General features: G+C 45.6%; 1 protein-coding gene and 1 long non-coding RNA gene across 2 annotated transcripts in view; one reads left to right on the forward strand and one right to left on the reverse strand.

The window, feature by feature from the left end:
- The window catches only part of IGFBP5 (insulin like growth factor binding protein 5), a 29,689-nt gene extending 17,495 nt beyond the window's left edge, over positions 1-12,194 (reverse strand). Inside the window, exon 1 of the mRNA XM_072617655.1 lies at positions 10,834-12,194. Coding sequence (XP_072473756.1) covers positions 10,834-11,167 — 334 coding nt within the window. The 5' untranslated portion in view covers positions 11,168-12,194. The remainder of the gene's footprint in view (positions 1-10,833) is intronic.
- LOC140509769 (uncharacterized) lies at positions 2,814-11,716 on the forward strand. Its single transcript, XR_011968910.1, has 2 exons — positions 2,814-8,648; positions 9,140-11,716. It is a non-coding gene; the product is annotated as an uncharacterized lncRNA (long non-coding RNA).
- Positions 12,195-13,364: the final 1,170 nt, after the last annotated feature.

Consider the following 13,364-nt stretch of genomic DNA (forward strand, 5'->3'; position numbering starts at 1 on the left):
CTAAGCTTGGTCTGCCTTTCCTCAGAGAAAAACAGAAGAAAACAGAGTTGTGCTTTTCAGTTCTACTTTTGGTAATCCCAGTCAGCGGTCTCTGAAAAGCCCAGTCCCTGAGGTCCAAGTCCATTCCTGCTGCCTGAAGCTCTTCCAAGTGCTCTACCATGAGAACATGTCTGCCACTCAGAGGTAACCCATCCACTTCCACCCTTTTTACAAATGGAAATGGCAACTCTGACCTCCAGGGTCATTGCTCATGGCGTGGATATGGGTTCACAGTAAGCAAGCAAGGAGCTTGAGAATGACCTTGAATTCAGAGCTGGGAAGTCCCTGACCTTCTGCCAAAGCCACCCTTAGTGACACAACCCAAGGACTGAGTGGGTATCTAGTGCATGTGGAACATGAAAATAAGTTGAGTTTCTTGAGTCTCATCCCTGAACCCTCTATCATAGCAATCATTGTGATCAGATGATTGCAAAGACCTTCCTGTTTCAACAGTCCATGGTTCTGTGATCCTAGAAATGCAACTAGGATAGCTTACACAGCATCCACAACAGGACTGAAAAATGGACTAAACCTCAATGATCCATGGGACACTGAAGTCATGTTATTGACCTACCTGCCTTAGAAAGAAGGGAAGAAATTCCCAAGCTTTCTTAGGTTCTTCTTCCACACAGAAGGTGCCCACCTAAACCTGGGTTTAGATGCAGATGGTAAGGCATGAGATGGTGAATCATCACCTCTGTCCCCTAGCATTCTAGCCAACCAGTCAGCCCCCTGCTAGGACCTGGGCCTGGGAATATTGCCACCACTTGGGAGACCGAAAGACTGGATGATGACTGTGAAAATAACATATAAAGCGTCTCATTCTCCTGAGGTCTGACAGTTTCCTAGCCTGTCATGCCAAATGACTCAATGGTAATTTGAAGAAAAAGAGAAGGTGTATGTGGGGGAGGGGGAAGAGCTGGTGAGGACTGGGTGGAAGTTTGTAGTGCCCCTCCCTGGTTCCTCCTTCTACCCACTTTGTCACTGGCCAGAGTCTGCCTTTCCCCAGACTCCTGGAAGGGACTGTTTTCTTTTCCTTTGTGGTTAGTGTCAGACGCACATGTTCTGGGCTTCTTTTAACCTGAATTATAGGCTGGAACGGAAATGGGCACCAGCCTTCCAAGAGGAAAACCAACCTAGACAACTGTCATGCCCAAAGGAAGAAGCAAGGGGAAAATATGCTGGCTTGGGGAGGGCAGGCTCAGAAAGCTGTACTGACCTGTCAGAGCTGGGGAGCCTTGACTCCCTCTGTAACTCAGTAAATGCAGCTGAGTGCCTTCCTCTCTGTAACAGCAGGAGAGATGGTGTACTCTGGGCCATCAGGCAAGGCTGTGACCTCCCTGTGCCTCAGTTTCACCACTATGAACAAAGGTGCAGTGAGAAAGAGAATGGGGTTTGAATTCAGAAGTTCCCAGTTTAAATCCTGGCTTTGCCACTTACTACCTTTGTGACCGTAGGCCTAACCCGTCTGGATCTTGTTTTCCTCATCTTAAATAACTGGGGAATTTGATTAGATGACTTTCTGGGTTCTATTCCAGCTCTAAATCTATGACTCCATGAACAGGAATGACACATTGGGCCTCTCTACTACTCAGTCATCTGTGTTCGGTGGTCCCTGCTGTTGGCTAACAGTACTGTCTTAGGAGGTGCACTGGTGTCCTTCAGATGGGAGATATGTGTAAATGAGAATACGATGAGAGAAAGTACTTCCTAATGGCTTGTCCTCCCTATCCTTCCTCTCTCCCCTGTGGGGCTTCTGACTCTCTGCTGTTCCCTTCCAGAGACAAAATCTAGGTCTGTTGAAAAGTACAGGTGAAAAGGAACGGAGATGATTGGCAGAATAGTTCAGAAGGCATCTTGGGGATGGCCAGCTCAGGTAAAGAGGGTCTAGGAAATGGAAATAACATGCCACCTCTTTCCAACACTTCCAAGGGGGAAGCCTTAGTACTGGCACAATTTTGAGAGTTCTCAGATGAAACACTAACTTCCAGGGCCAATGAGGAGAACAACTGGAGAATATTCCAAGTTTAATTATTTTGAGTGACACTTTCCTCTTTTATCCTCACCTCTGTAAGTTCCAACGTGCCCCAAATTTTGGATTTTTGGTAAGCTCCTCTGGCTCTCTGAGACAAATGGGACACAGGAGTAACTGAAGAATCCCTGGGTTTACCCCATTCCCCTCATTTCTTCATCTCTAGCTACTTCTGCTCTAAACAAGCACTATGCCCAATCATAGGTAAGAAGGCCAACAGAAGGAAGACTGTACAACTCTCTCTTGAGACCAGTTCAAACCTGGACAGCTTTCGTCTCAGGGAAGTTCTTTCTTATGTCTAACCATATCCTCCTTATGCTGTTGTTTACTTCTTGCTGGCTTTAGAGAGGATGAAAGGCAAGTTAGCATCCTTTAAGTAGAAAATTCCCATGCATTTTAGGACCTAAATCTAAATATGACCTCTCAGAATAGCCCATTAGTGCTTCCCTACCTTCAAATAGTTTTACTTTGTCTATACTAGGGTGTCCCTAGTTGGAAGCTGGTAGCTGCCAACTGCACTATGACTTTTGGAATACTGTATTTTGGAGTGATTTTTCTCTCTATGTATATACATACATACATACATACATATATATATATATATATATATATATATATATATACAGACACACATATATATGCCTCTTGGGAGAGGAGAAGATCTTCTGTGCCTCTTGGGAGAGAAGATGCCAGATCTACCAAGGGTACCATGAGGTCAAAGTGTATGTATATGTGTGTGTGTGTGTGTATGTGTGTATATATCATATATGTGTATATGTATGTGCCTGTCTATCTATCTATATAGACAGGCAGACACATATATATGTATATTGACATATATACATATGTTCCACCTCGTAGAATATAAACTCCTTGAGGGCAGGGACCCTTTGGGGTTTTGTCTCTATATTCTCAGTTCCTGGCATATAACAGGGACCTAATAAATGCTTATTGAATTTCTGGTTAAATTATTCTTCTCAGTATGCTGAGTATGCTCCTGGGTATGCTCCCTTACCCCTCCAACTGTCTTACCACTACCTTTACTGCCTCATCTTTACTAACTGGAGATCTGATATATAGGCGGGGTCAATGATAAACCAAGCAGGTCTCCTCTTCATTTTGTCAGGTTTGATCCCTAAATTCAGGAGCTGAGGCAACAGCCTCTTGGCATGTCCCATTCTTTGGCTGTAATGGAGTCCCTCCTTATATTCATATATTATATATCCCCCATACATATGTGTGTATAACATATGTATATGTTTATAAAACATATGTATGTACATATACACAGAAAACTAGGAGGGTTGGATAGCAGGAACCTAGTAAAGAACTCTGAGAAAAAAAAGAGGAGTAAGAGGAGGGGGAGGAGAAAAGGAAAGAGGAGGAAGCAGTCGAGTTCTTAGTTACACATTTATTTATTTCTCTGACCTGGCCTTGGGGACATTTCCACTCATGACTCATCAGAACTCGAGCTGCTCCTTTTGCACTGTACACTCAGGCAAGTAAGTGTATCTCTTTAACAGTCCTCGGTGGAAGGACAGGAGGAGCAGGGATCAGATAGATCTCTTTTCTTGCTCTGTGACACTTCCCCTCCCCTCCACTTCTCTTCTGTTGTACCTGTTTTGGGTCTAACAAGGGGAGTCTTGTCTGAAAACCAAACCAGAGGATGAGGAAGCCGATGCTAGAGCCCAGCTCTTTGACTCTAACTGCCTTAAGATGTTCTTCTGGAAGTTGGAAGTGGGGTGAGGGAGGAGCTGGACAAAGATGATCTCGAATCGTTTCAGTTCTAGGTGAGGGAGGGGGCTGAAAGTTGAGATCTCCCCCAGAAAACTCCAATAGGACTCTCCACCACTGGTGGAGGCAGAAAATGAAGGAGGAGAAAATTATAGCCTAAAAATTATGGGGAGAGGGAAGAGAGAGGAGCAGTTGGAAAGAGATAGCTCCTGTATTATATACTTCTTTTTGGGGTAGAGTGGACCCCTCTTCAACCCCTTCAGCCAATCTCCCTAAGATCATACTACCTTTTCCCAGAGTGAACTATCAAAGTGTAAGGAAACTTCAGAGGTTACTTAGCCCCTTAATAGAAGTGTAAATGCAGCCATTTGTTGGAGTTTCAGAATTTGGCAAGTGTGGGGCTGTGACTAAACAGCCCACTCAGGTATTGATCCATATTTATGGGAAGATCCCTGACTAATTAGAACTATTGGTTGTAATAAGGTTATAGGTTATAACTACTCTTTTTTTTTTTCAGACTGAGGGGAGGGATCTTTTCTAAAGATTCATCCAGTAGTGCTAAGCCATTGTATAAACAGGCTTCCTTCATTCCTTAACATCTCCAAGGAAAGAGTCCAGCTTCTGGGATCTCATAGCTCCTACTGCCATAAGACGCCCTCCAGTGGCAACTCTGGATCTATCTACACCTCTGCTCACAGCACAGGCTGATTATCTCTGGATACTTGCTTTTTTTCCAGGAGAGAGTAGGGCAATTCTGATGTCATTGACTTGACTTTGACCTCGTGGTACCTTTGGCAGATCCAGCATCTTCCCCTCTCCCAAGAGGAGCACAAGATCAACTTGGCAGGAATTCCCTTCCTTTTCCTGCTTAGGGACAGTATCAATGCCTCTCAATCAAAGACTCTTCTGATCTTTAAAATGAACATTCAATTAAAGAAAATTTGCTCAGGCTCTTTATTTCTCCACCCATTTCCTTTCTCCATTACCTACTCTCCTCTTCTTATCCAATCAAAATTAGGAAACCTTAGCTGAAAACTGTTTCCTGGTGAAGGCAAGGTCCTCCAAAGTTCATTTCACTCATCCCCCTGCTTCTGAGGACAAAGTTCTTTCTCCTGCTAACAAGAGGTAGCCTTATTAGCCCAGAGAATGGAAGAAAAGGAAGGAAAATAACTAGAGTATAAAATAGAGACCTTACTGCTAAGAGCATGGGTGGGCACACAGGATGTGCCAAGGTTGGTTTCACCAGTAGCAGATTCATCTAAAAGATTTCCCCCCAAAGAAGTGAATTCAAATAATTTAAGTCCTATAGATTGAGAATCCAGGGCCACTCAAAGTACCTGCTGACAGGCTTGGAGGATCATGTTTCTGGATCCTTACTCAGATTTTCTTTCTCTTTCCTCATAATCCAGTATCATGTCCCCAGCAGTGACTTCAGAAGAGAGAGGTGACTACACCACAGGGATTATGGTTAATCTGAGTTTATAGTAAGTGGAGGAGGTGGAGGGAAGAAACTTCCTTTGACTATGAGGGGAAAGTAGAGGCTCATGGGAAATCTCTCCATTATTTGTATTTGCAAATATAAACTAAGTTTCCTGGATTCTGTGTATATATATTCTGTGTATAAGGCAACAATGCTGACACATTTGCAAGTATGTTTCTATCTGTGAGCATCTAGTATCTGCTCAGCTCCGTGGGTTTGAGTATGAACTTGGATGCACTGTTTAGATCACACAATCAGTGACCTCAAAGAAGCAAGATTCTCTTTGACAAAAACAAAACTGTTGAAAGCCTTCCTCTCCTCTAGCTGAAGCTGCCCTCTTCTCCTCCCTCCTATCCCTGCCTTCTCCCATCTGGTACCTCTGCACATTTTTAATCTACACATTTAAAGTTCATGTTAGAGGAAAATGATTCAAATTTAGATTTATGGCCTGTTCCTGGTTTCTGGGACATATGGTGTCTAGGGTTTACAATTACTTCTCCAAAGTTAGATGGGTCTCATCATTATTTATATCAAGAATTTCAGTGGTCAGTGGGATGCTCAGGCTTTGAGCAAAGATTATACACACATTATATCCATCTGTCTATCTACATATATGTTATAGGATATATAATGATTATATATCCATATTATATATGTACGTGTGTATATATATATGTATATATATATATATATAATTATGATGAGATCCATCCAACTTTGGAAAAGGAATTGCCAAATCTTAGACTCTGTATGTCCCAGAAACTATATATATATATATCTATATATGCATACATGTATATATGTGTTTATATGTGTACATATGCATGTATATATGTATAGTGTATATGTATATATAAAATGTACATAAAGATTATATATACAATATAGCATGTATATGTATGTATATAACATATACTTTCCCCTATATATTCCTTTCCATATGTATGTATATGTATAAATACATACACACATATAGACACATGTGTATGTGTGTATATGTATGTGTATGTGTGTACATATACACACATACATATACACATATAGATACAGATATGTCTATATATATTATATAATATATATAGATATATCTATATATATATATGGAGAAAGAGAGATCTTTTCTCCTCTTCCTCATAGGCAAGTGTTTTTTGCTCCCATGATCTTTGCTATGACCCCTAACCCTGAGGTCAATATAATTTTCAAGGCTACTGCTATGGGTATACCTGACTCCCCTCCTCCCCCCTCCCCCCCAACTCACATTCCAGTCTATCAATCTACAGTTTCCCTATGTCTGTGAAAGCTGGAGCCCATATGGCAAAGCCAAAGAAGAAACCCAGGGGAGGAGACAGAAAAGGGGGTGGGGCAGATAGAGAAAGGAAAAAGAAGCATTGGGGAGAAAAAAAGAAGAAAAAGGAAGATAGGTAGCTTTTTTGTTGAACTGTATACTTTTCTTGTTTGAGCTGACACAGCAGGGGGAAAAGAAAGGAAAAAAGAGGAAATTGGAAAAAAAAAGAAAAAAATCCAGTTAAAGTTTAATCTGTCTGTTGCTCTTCCAGTTCTAGCTGTGGTTGGCTCACTAGGAAACTTTTCAAAGGCTTTTTTTTAAAGGAAAGGAAAGCGGGAAGGAATCTGGCTCCCTCACTTTTCCATGAGCTTGTTCAACTCAGTGGACATGAATTTGGCTAATAAAATCAGCTCTGGAACTCAGTTTCCACATGGCTCTTGGACTAGGCAGGGAACTATGGCCAGGCTGACCATGGAAGCCAGGAAGTGAGGGGAATCACAGACACCTTGCCCCACCCTCCCCACCTGCTGGCCAAAAGGCTGTAAATTCCATACCCCCAAATCCCTAATGATGAGGTCCCCATTTTTGACTAGGTGATAATTTTTTCCTGTATCCCCTGAGCATATAAAAAAATCAGTGTGGTGTAGTCCCCTATCTGATACTTGCTAACCTGTGACAATGAATAAAGTTGATTCACTGGAGTCGTTTCCTCACCTGTACATTACAGAAATTAACACTTGCTCTTGCCTTTCTCAAAGAGTTGTTCTGAGGATCAAATTTATGTAAAACCATTTGTGAACCATAAAATGATATTAGACATAAACTATTTCTCTGTGCTCCAACTCCTGAATAGATCAGAAACTTGAATTATTAAAATATAGAAAAAACAGCCCTGCTCTTCCTCTTTATAACCTCTCTCCCCTAGAACTCCCCCTCCCCTGCCAATACCTGGCTGTTTCCCTGGCTGACAATCCTGTCTCTCCCCTTCCTGTAATGCTGGACATCCTACTGAGATGTAGTACCATCCCCCACCCTATTTCAATAATGGAAGTACATATGGAAACTGCTTCAGCTATTATAATAGAGAACAATCATAAAATTTAGTCTCTGTGTATATATCTTCTCTTTTTAGCTTAAATCCCTGTCTTTCAAATTCCCTCTGTATCTTTTATATATATGTATATGTATACACACACACACATTTATATCTATCTCTATATATCACACAAACATAATCTTGCTTTAATACATAGACGCATTTGATGGACTGTGACCAAAAGTCAGGTGGAATACTTCAAAAACATATCCCTCAACTCTCCCCAGTCCCCATCAGTTACCTATCACTTCACACTGAGTCTAACAGTGCACAGCACACAGGAGGTGCTTAATAAATGTTTGTTGCTGATTGACAGATGGATTTCCATCACTGTTTATATCTCTGTATAGGTTAATATACTGCGATTGTAATTCTCCCTCTCAAATCTTGGCTGTTTAGCTAACTCAGCACACTTCCGTCTCGGGCTTTCTCTGCCTTTGGACTTGTGGCCAAATGAGCGATGGCAGCCCCGCTCTTGAGCTCCCTCTAGCCGCGCAGCAGCAGGCCTAGGAAGGTATAGCTTCCTTTCTTTTTCACTCTCGCCCTTTACGTTGGAGAAGCCATGGCAGCTCTGCCTCCTCCGTTCTGACCTCAGAAATGCTGATTCCTTTTATGGTGACTAGCCCAATCCCCTTGGATATTTCTCCTTCCACCCCTCACTCACGCTCCCATCTCTCTAAAGGGTGGAGGTCTAGAGGACGGCAGAGGCCGGGGACGGCAGAAGAGGAATTTTCTTTATTTCTTCCCCTGCCAGCTTAGCTTCCCTGTGTCATAAAATGATTGAAGCTATTCTAGACCACCCTGCTCTGTCCCTAACTCTAACTTTCACGGACTCCTTTTCAATTGTTGGGGCGCAGGGGGGGCTGGGGCGAGGCGACGGATATCTATGTTCCCAGAATGTCTGAACATTCTGTGATTCCAAGACGTGGCCAGACCCCATTCCCAGGAGAAAGAAAGCTTCAGGCAAAGTCAACCAGCTCACGTAGGTCATACACCTGCTCTGGGGGCGACGGGGGCGGGGCAGGAGGGGCGCCCATAAGAAGGCGGAGCGAGGGGGCGGGGAAGCAAGCCTGGCCAGACGGGGAAACCAGCCCCCATGTTCACCGGGTGGCACTAGCCAGTTGCTCGAAGGCGTGGGGATGGGGGAGGGGAGCAGCAGTTTCTGGTAGCATCAGGCTTAGGAAACAACCTAGGCTCTTGGAGCACTGGGACGCCAGGGTCCTTCAGGCTGCTAACACACACACACACACACACACACACACACACACACACACACACACACACGCGGAGCATGACGCTGTTTGCGGATACTTTGCATAGTTTCTGTGTGACCAGGTTATTACACAGTGTGCTAGGTTCCAAGACAGGAAATCAACTCATACCTTTTTTTCCCGGCGCTAAGCTAGTTCAAATCCCTTTTTCTGAGGATCAAGGCTGGTTGGGCGACCTTTTTTTTTTTTTTTTTTTTTTTAGGCTCCTAACCAAAATAACTGGGTTCTGGGCCACCTTTCCTGAGCCCCGCCCTCTCCACGACCCCCACCACCTTTCTCAAAATGCGATCCCTGGAATTACTTGCTGGTTCAAGCCCACTGAGAAGGGTGGACGGGGTAGGAAGAAGAGAATAGGGAAGACGACCCACTGGACACTCAAACCCTAAGATGTCACCCGGGAAAGTCATCCTGCCTTCAAGACTTTGGCTCCCGGACACCACAACTCCTTTGCATTGCACCAAGAAAAGGAGTGTGCGGGGTCAGAATGTATGGGCATGCGGTGAGGGAGGAGTGGTGGGCACAATGGCTGGGGCTGGGGGGCGGGGAGGTAGCGCACTGGGATCTGAGCCAGGACACTTCTCCAAGTTCAGAATTTCTAAGCGCAGTTTTTCTAACCCCCTCTGAAAGGAGTCAATTACAGTCAGTCTAGGCGGGACGTGCCCATGGCTCTGATCTGGGACCTCTGGCTCCAGTTCCTTTCTTGCTTTCCCTCCCTCCCTCTCTTTTTAAGGATCAGGTAAAGTCGAAAGGGGATGGGTCCAAGAAGGAGCTCCAAGCCCTGTCAATCACTCAGGCCAAGGACTCCAGGATGCTCTGCAAGGGACGGGTGAGGTTGGGGGGGAGGAGGGGCGGAAGTTACAGGTTGGGACTCTTAGCTGCACAACTCTAACACTTCTGGCATGTGCCGCTCCCCCCACCCCATCTTCTCATGAATGTAATGTGTTCTTGGCCCCCAGTACACTTACACCCCAACGCGTAGGGATCTGCCGATCGCTTGGTTGGGAGTATTATAGATGAAGACAGGGAGGGGTGGGGTGAAGAGCAGCTGGACGAGGTTGGATTTCCGAGTCGCCAATCTTTCTCCCGCCACCTTCCCACCCTCACCTTTACCCCGCGGTACAATTCAAAATTCTGGGGCTGGTGGGGAAGAGCGGGTAGGAAAATGCCGGGAGAAGCAACCCAGCTTTCCCATCTTTTTGCGGATGGAGATTGGGCAGCTAGCCAAGCCCAGGCGGGAAGGTGCGCGCCGAGAGGGAGGTGGGGGTGGGGATGGGAAAGAGAAGGAATTTTTAATTTTAAAGCCCATCATTCATCCCAAGTGCAAAAGCGCTGATCTTACATGAGAAAAATAAAATAAAAACAGCCCTCTCCAAAGCAATTTGCCATTGGTAATGAGGATGGGGTCTTGAGCGTTATATAAGCGGACGGAGAGCGGGAGAATGGGTGGCCAAGGATGCAGCAGCAAAGAAAAGAAAGAGCCCCCTCCCCCAATTAAAGAAGATTCTCGGCGGATCTTTTTGTTTTTTAGTTAGAACAAATTGCAAAGGGGGAGGGGGTGGGAAATTAATGCGCTGGGATATTTGAAAGCCCCACCCAGCCTGGATTCAGGGGGTGTCAGGGGTTGGAGTGGACAATCCCAGCTGAGATCAGTAGTTGGGAGGGGGTAGGGGGACAGCAGAGGGAAAATGGGGGAAGAGGGGTCCGCGAGGTTGCGAAGCAGCCTAGAGCGGCAGGACTGGGCAGGTGGCTCCAGCGTCCTGGAGGAAAAAATCCCAACACCCAAGTCCAGGTTGGCTCCAAGCCACTTGCAAAGGAAGGGGAGAGAGTGGGTTTCAAGCACTTGCCCGCTAGCCTCCCGCCGCGCAGGGAATGACCCCGAGAATCATGCTCCCTCACCGATCTTGGCTTGCTCGCGGTAGCTTTTCTCGTTGAGGCAGACCCCGCGTCCGTGCAGGAGGGCGTGCAGGGGCTTCTCCTCGTCCTGTCGGGGGAGGCAGCGGAGCCCTTGGGCGCAACGCTCCGTGTACACCCCGCACGACTGCCCCTCGTTCAGCGCGCAGGTCATGCAGCAGCCGCAGCCGGGCTCCTTGACCAGCTCGCAGCCCAGGGGGCTCGGGGGGCACATGGACAGGGCTTTCTCGTCGCACGCTTCGCAGTGCACGAAAGAGCCCAGGCCTTGGGTTGCTCCGATGCAGGCGGACAGCAGCAGGAACACCGTGGGCAGCACCATCTTCCTAAAGTTCCCCCTTACCTTGGGGCACGGTGCAGGGCTGGGGAGACTGTGGGGGCAGGGTGTGCGTGTGGAGGGCTGAGTCTGAATATCTGCCCAGCTACCTATTGTCTTGGAAGCAAGACAAGGACTTTTCCTTTCCCTACCAGGGGTTTTAAAAAAAAGTGTTGGGGAGAAAAAATGGAGGTGATAGGAGAGCTGGTCTCAGGTGCAAGAATCAAGGCTTGCGACAATTTGGGGCAAAGAAAAAAATCGCCGGGTGAAAGGAGAAAGAGGAATGGCAAAATAACCCCTCCCAAATCCCCTCTCACCTGCTTTTTTAAAAGTGAAAAAAGCCCCACAAGACAGTTCACCCCAAAGCAACCACCGAAAAATTTGCTGGAAGGTTGAGGAAGAGAAGTTGAAAAAAACCTGAAGCTCACACTCAAGTGTGAACTCTCCGTCCTCTCTATGAATGCATCAAGTGGATCGGGGTTGACACGGAGCAGGTAGAAGGCTGCCCGACCAAAAAAAAAGTATAAGCAAGAATTTTTTTTTACTATATAAAAACCCCTCGTTTCTCCTGCCCACTACCTCTTCCAAATCGTCAGGTTCTCTGCAAAGCACCAATAAGAATCCTGCAGAAGGAGGAGGAAGGGGGAAAATATAAAAGCACCACCACTTTGTAGCTCTCCCAACACTTTTCCCCTGGAGAAGTTTCTAAAGAGACTGATTATTGCCGGGCAGGCTGTGTTTTTTAAATAGACGTCCCCCTGGCTGCCGGCCAGCCGTTCGCTGCAACCCGAGAGCACACGACACCCAGTCTGAAAAGATGCCAGCGACTCGCGCAATATTGCAGCGCACACTCACACGGCCTGGGGGGTGGGGCGAGGACTTCGAGACACCGAGCCGGCTCCCCCTCTAGTTTTGAACACCACCCCTCCCCCCGGAAAGTAAGGAAGGGGCGCAGAAGTTGGGCTGCTGGAAAGCGGGTCAAGCAGAAAGGAGAACCAGTTCTGTTGCAGGGATGGTCACAATAAGCCATGTAACTCTGTCGCCTCCACCCCCACCCCAAGACTCATACACCCGGGGCTCAGGGAGCAGGAGGGAGAAGCAGTTTAGTTTTAGCCAACTCTATATATACAAAGTCGAAGAAAATCTTTTCTAAGCCTTGCAAATCGGCTATTTGCTGATGTCTATTTAAGTTACCATGTAAGGTTGGGTAAGATGGGGATGGGGGTGTGTGTGTGAGGCGATGGCTGGAAGTGGTGGGCTGACTTTTTTTAAAAAGGCGAAAGGAAAAAAATGTTTCTGGAAACTTTGCAAATTTCTGTTCACCTGGTTCTCTTAAGTGACCATTCATTCCCTTTGGGCTACATTATTGGAAAAGGGATGCTTATGTAAGCCCCAATTCTCCTTTCCTCTACCTCTCTGTGTAAGGGTAGTGTGTATGAACCGGCAGGTTTTTTTTTTTTTTGAGGCAACGGGTAGCACAAAATTTAATATTGTCAGCAGTGAGGAAAGAGTTAATGCTAACATTCACTGTTTAGAAAAGCCAAACAATTAAGATCATTGGTGAGAAAATCTAGCTATTTCTAAATCTACCTCATAAAGTAAAGCATAATCTCGGGATGTTCTTTTGGGTGGGTAGGTTTGTTGGATTTATACTGCTACCTCCTTTGGGTTTCCTTCAGCTTTGTTTCTAAGGATCTTCAACTAGATAATGTGTGTGTGTGTGTGTGTGTGTGTGTGTGTGTGTGTGTGTGTGTGTGTGTGTGTGTGTGTGAGAGAGAGAGAGAGAGAGAGAGAGAGAGAGAGAGAGAGAGAGAGAGAGAGAGAGAGAGAAAGAACCTGCCTTTAAGAATAAAGATAACCATCTTATAGATATACTGTGTAAATTAGGGTCCCTCTTCCATGACCAGAAATGTTATGAGACCCGCTGAAACCCACCACAATCAGGACACATGCTGGCTTATTCCAATTCCTCCTCCCAAACTTTTCTTAAAATACACAGAAACCTCAAACTGGAGCAGACGTAATGAATTGGAGCTGAACTGAAATTGACTGAGGAAATGAACTTCTGAGGCCCAGGAAAGGAACAATGTCCAGTAATTTCTAGGTGACATTTTTTTTTTTAAATTTGGGAGTGGATAGGAACTATCCCCCTCTGCCTTCTCTGTTCTTTATGAAATTTCCTTGAGACCAGGGGCTGTATTTC

This window comes from Notamacropus eugenii, chromosome 6 (genome assembly GCF_028372415.1).
Source record: "Notamacropus eugenii isolate mMacEug1 chromosome 6, mMacEug1.pri_v2, whole genome shotgun sequence".
NCBI lineage: Eukaryota > Metazoa > Chordata > Mammalia > Diprotodontia > Macropodidae > Notamacropus > Notamacropus eugenii.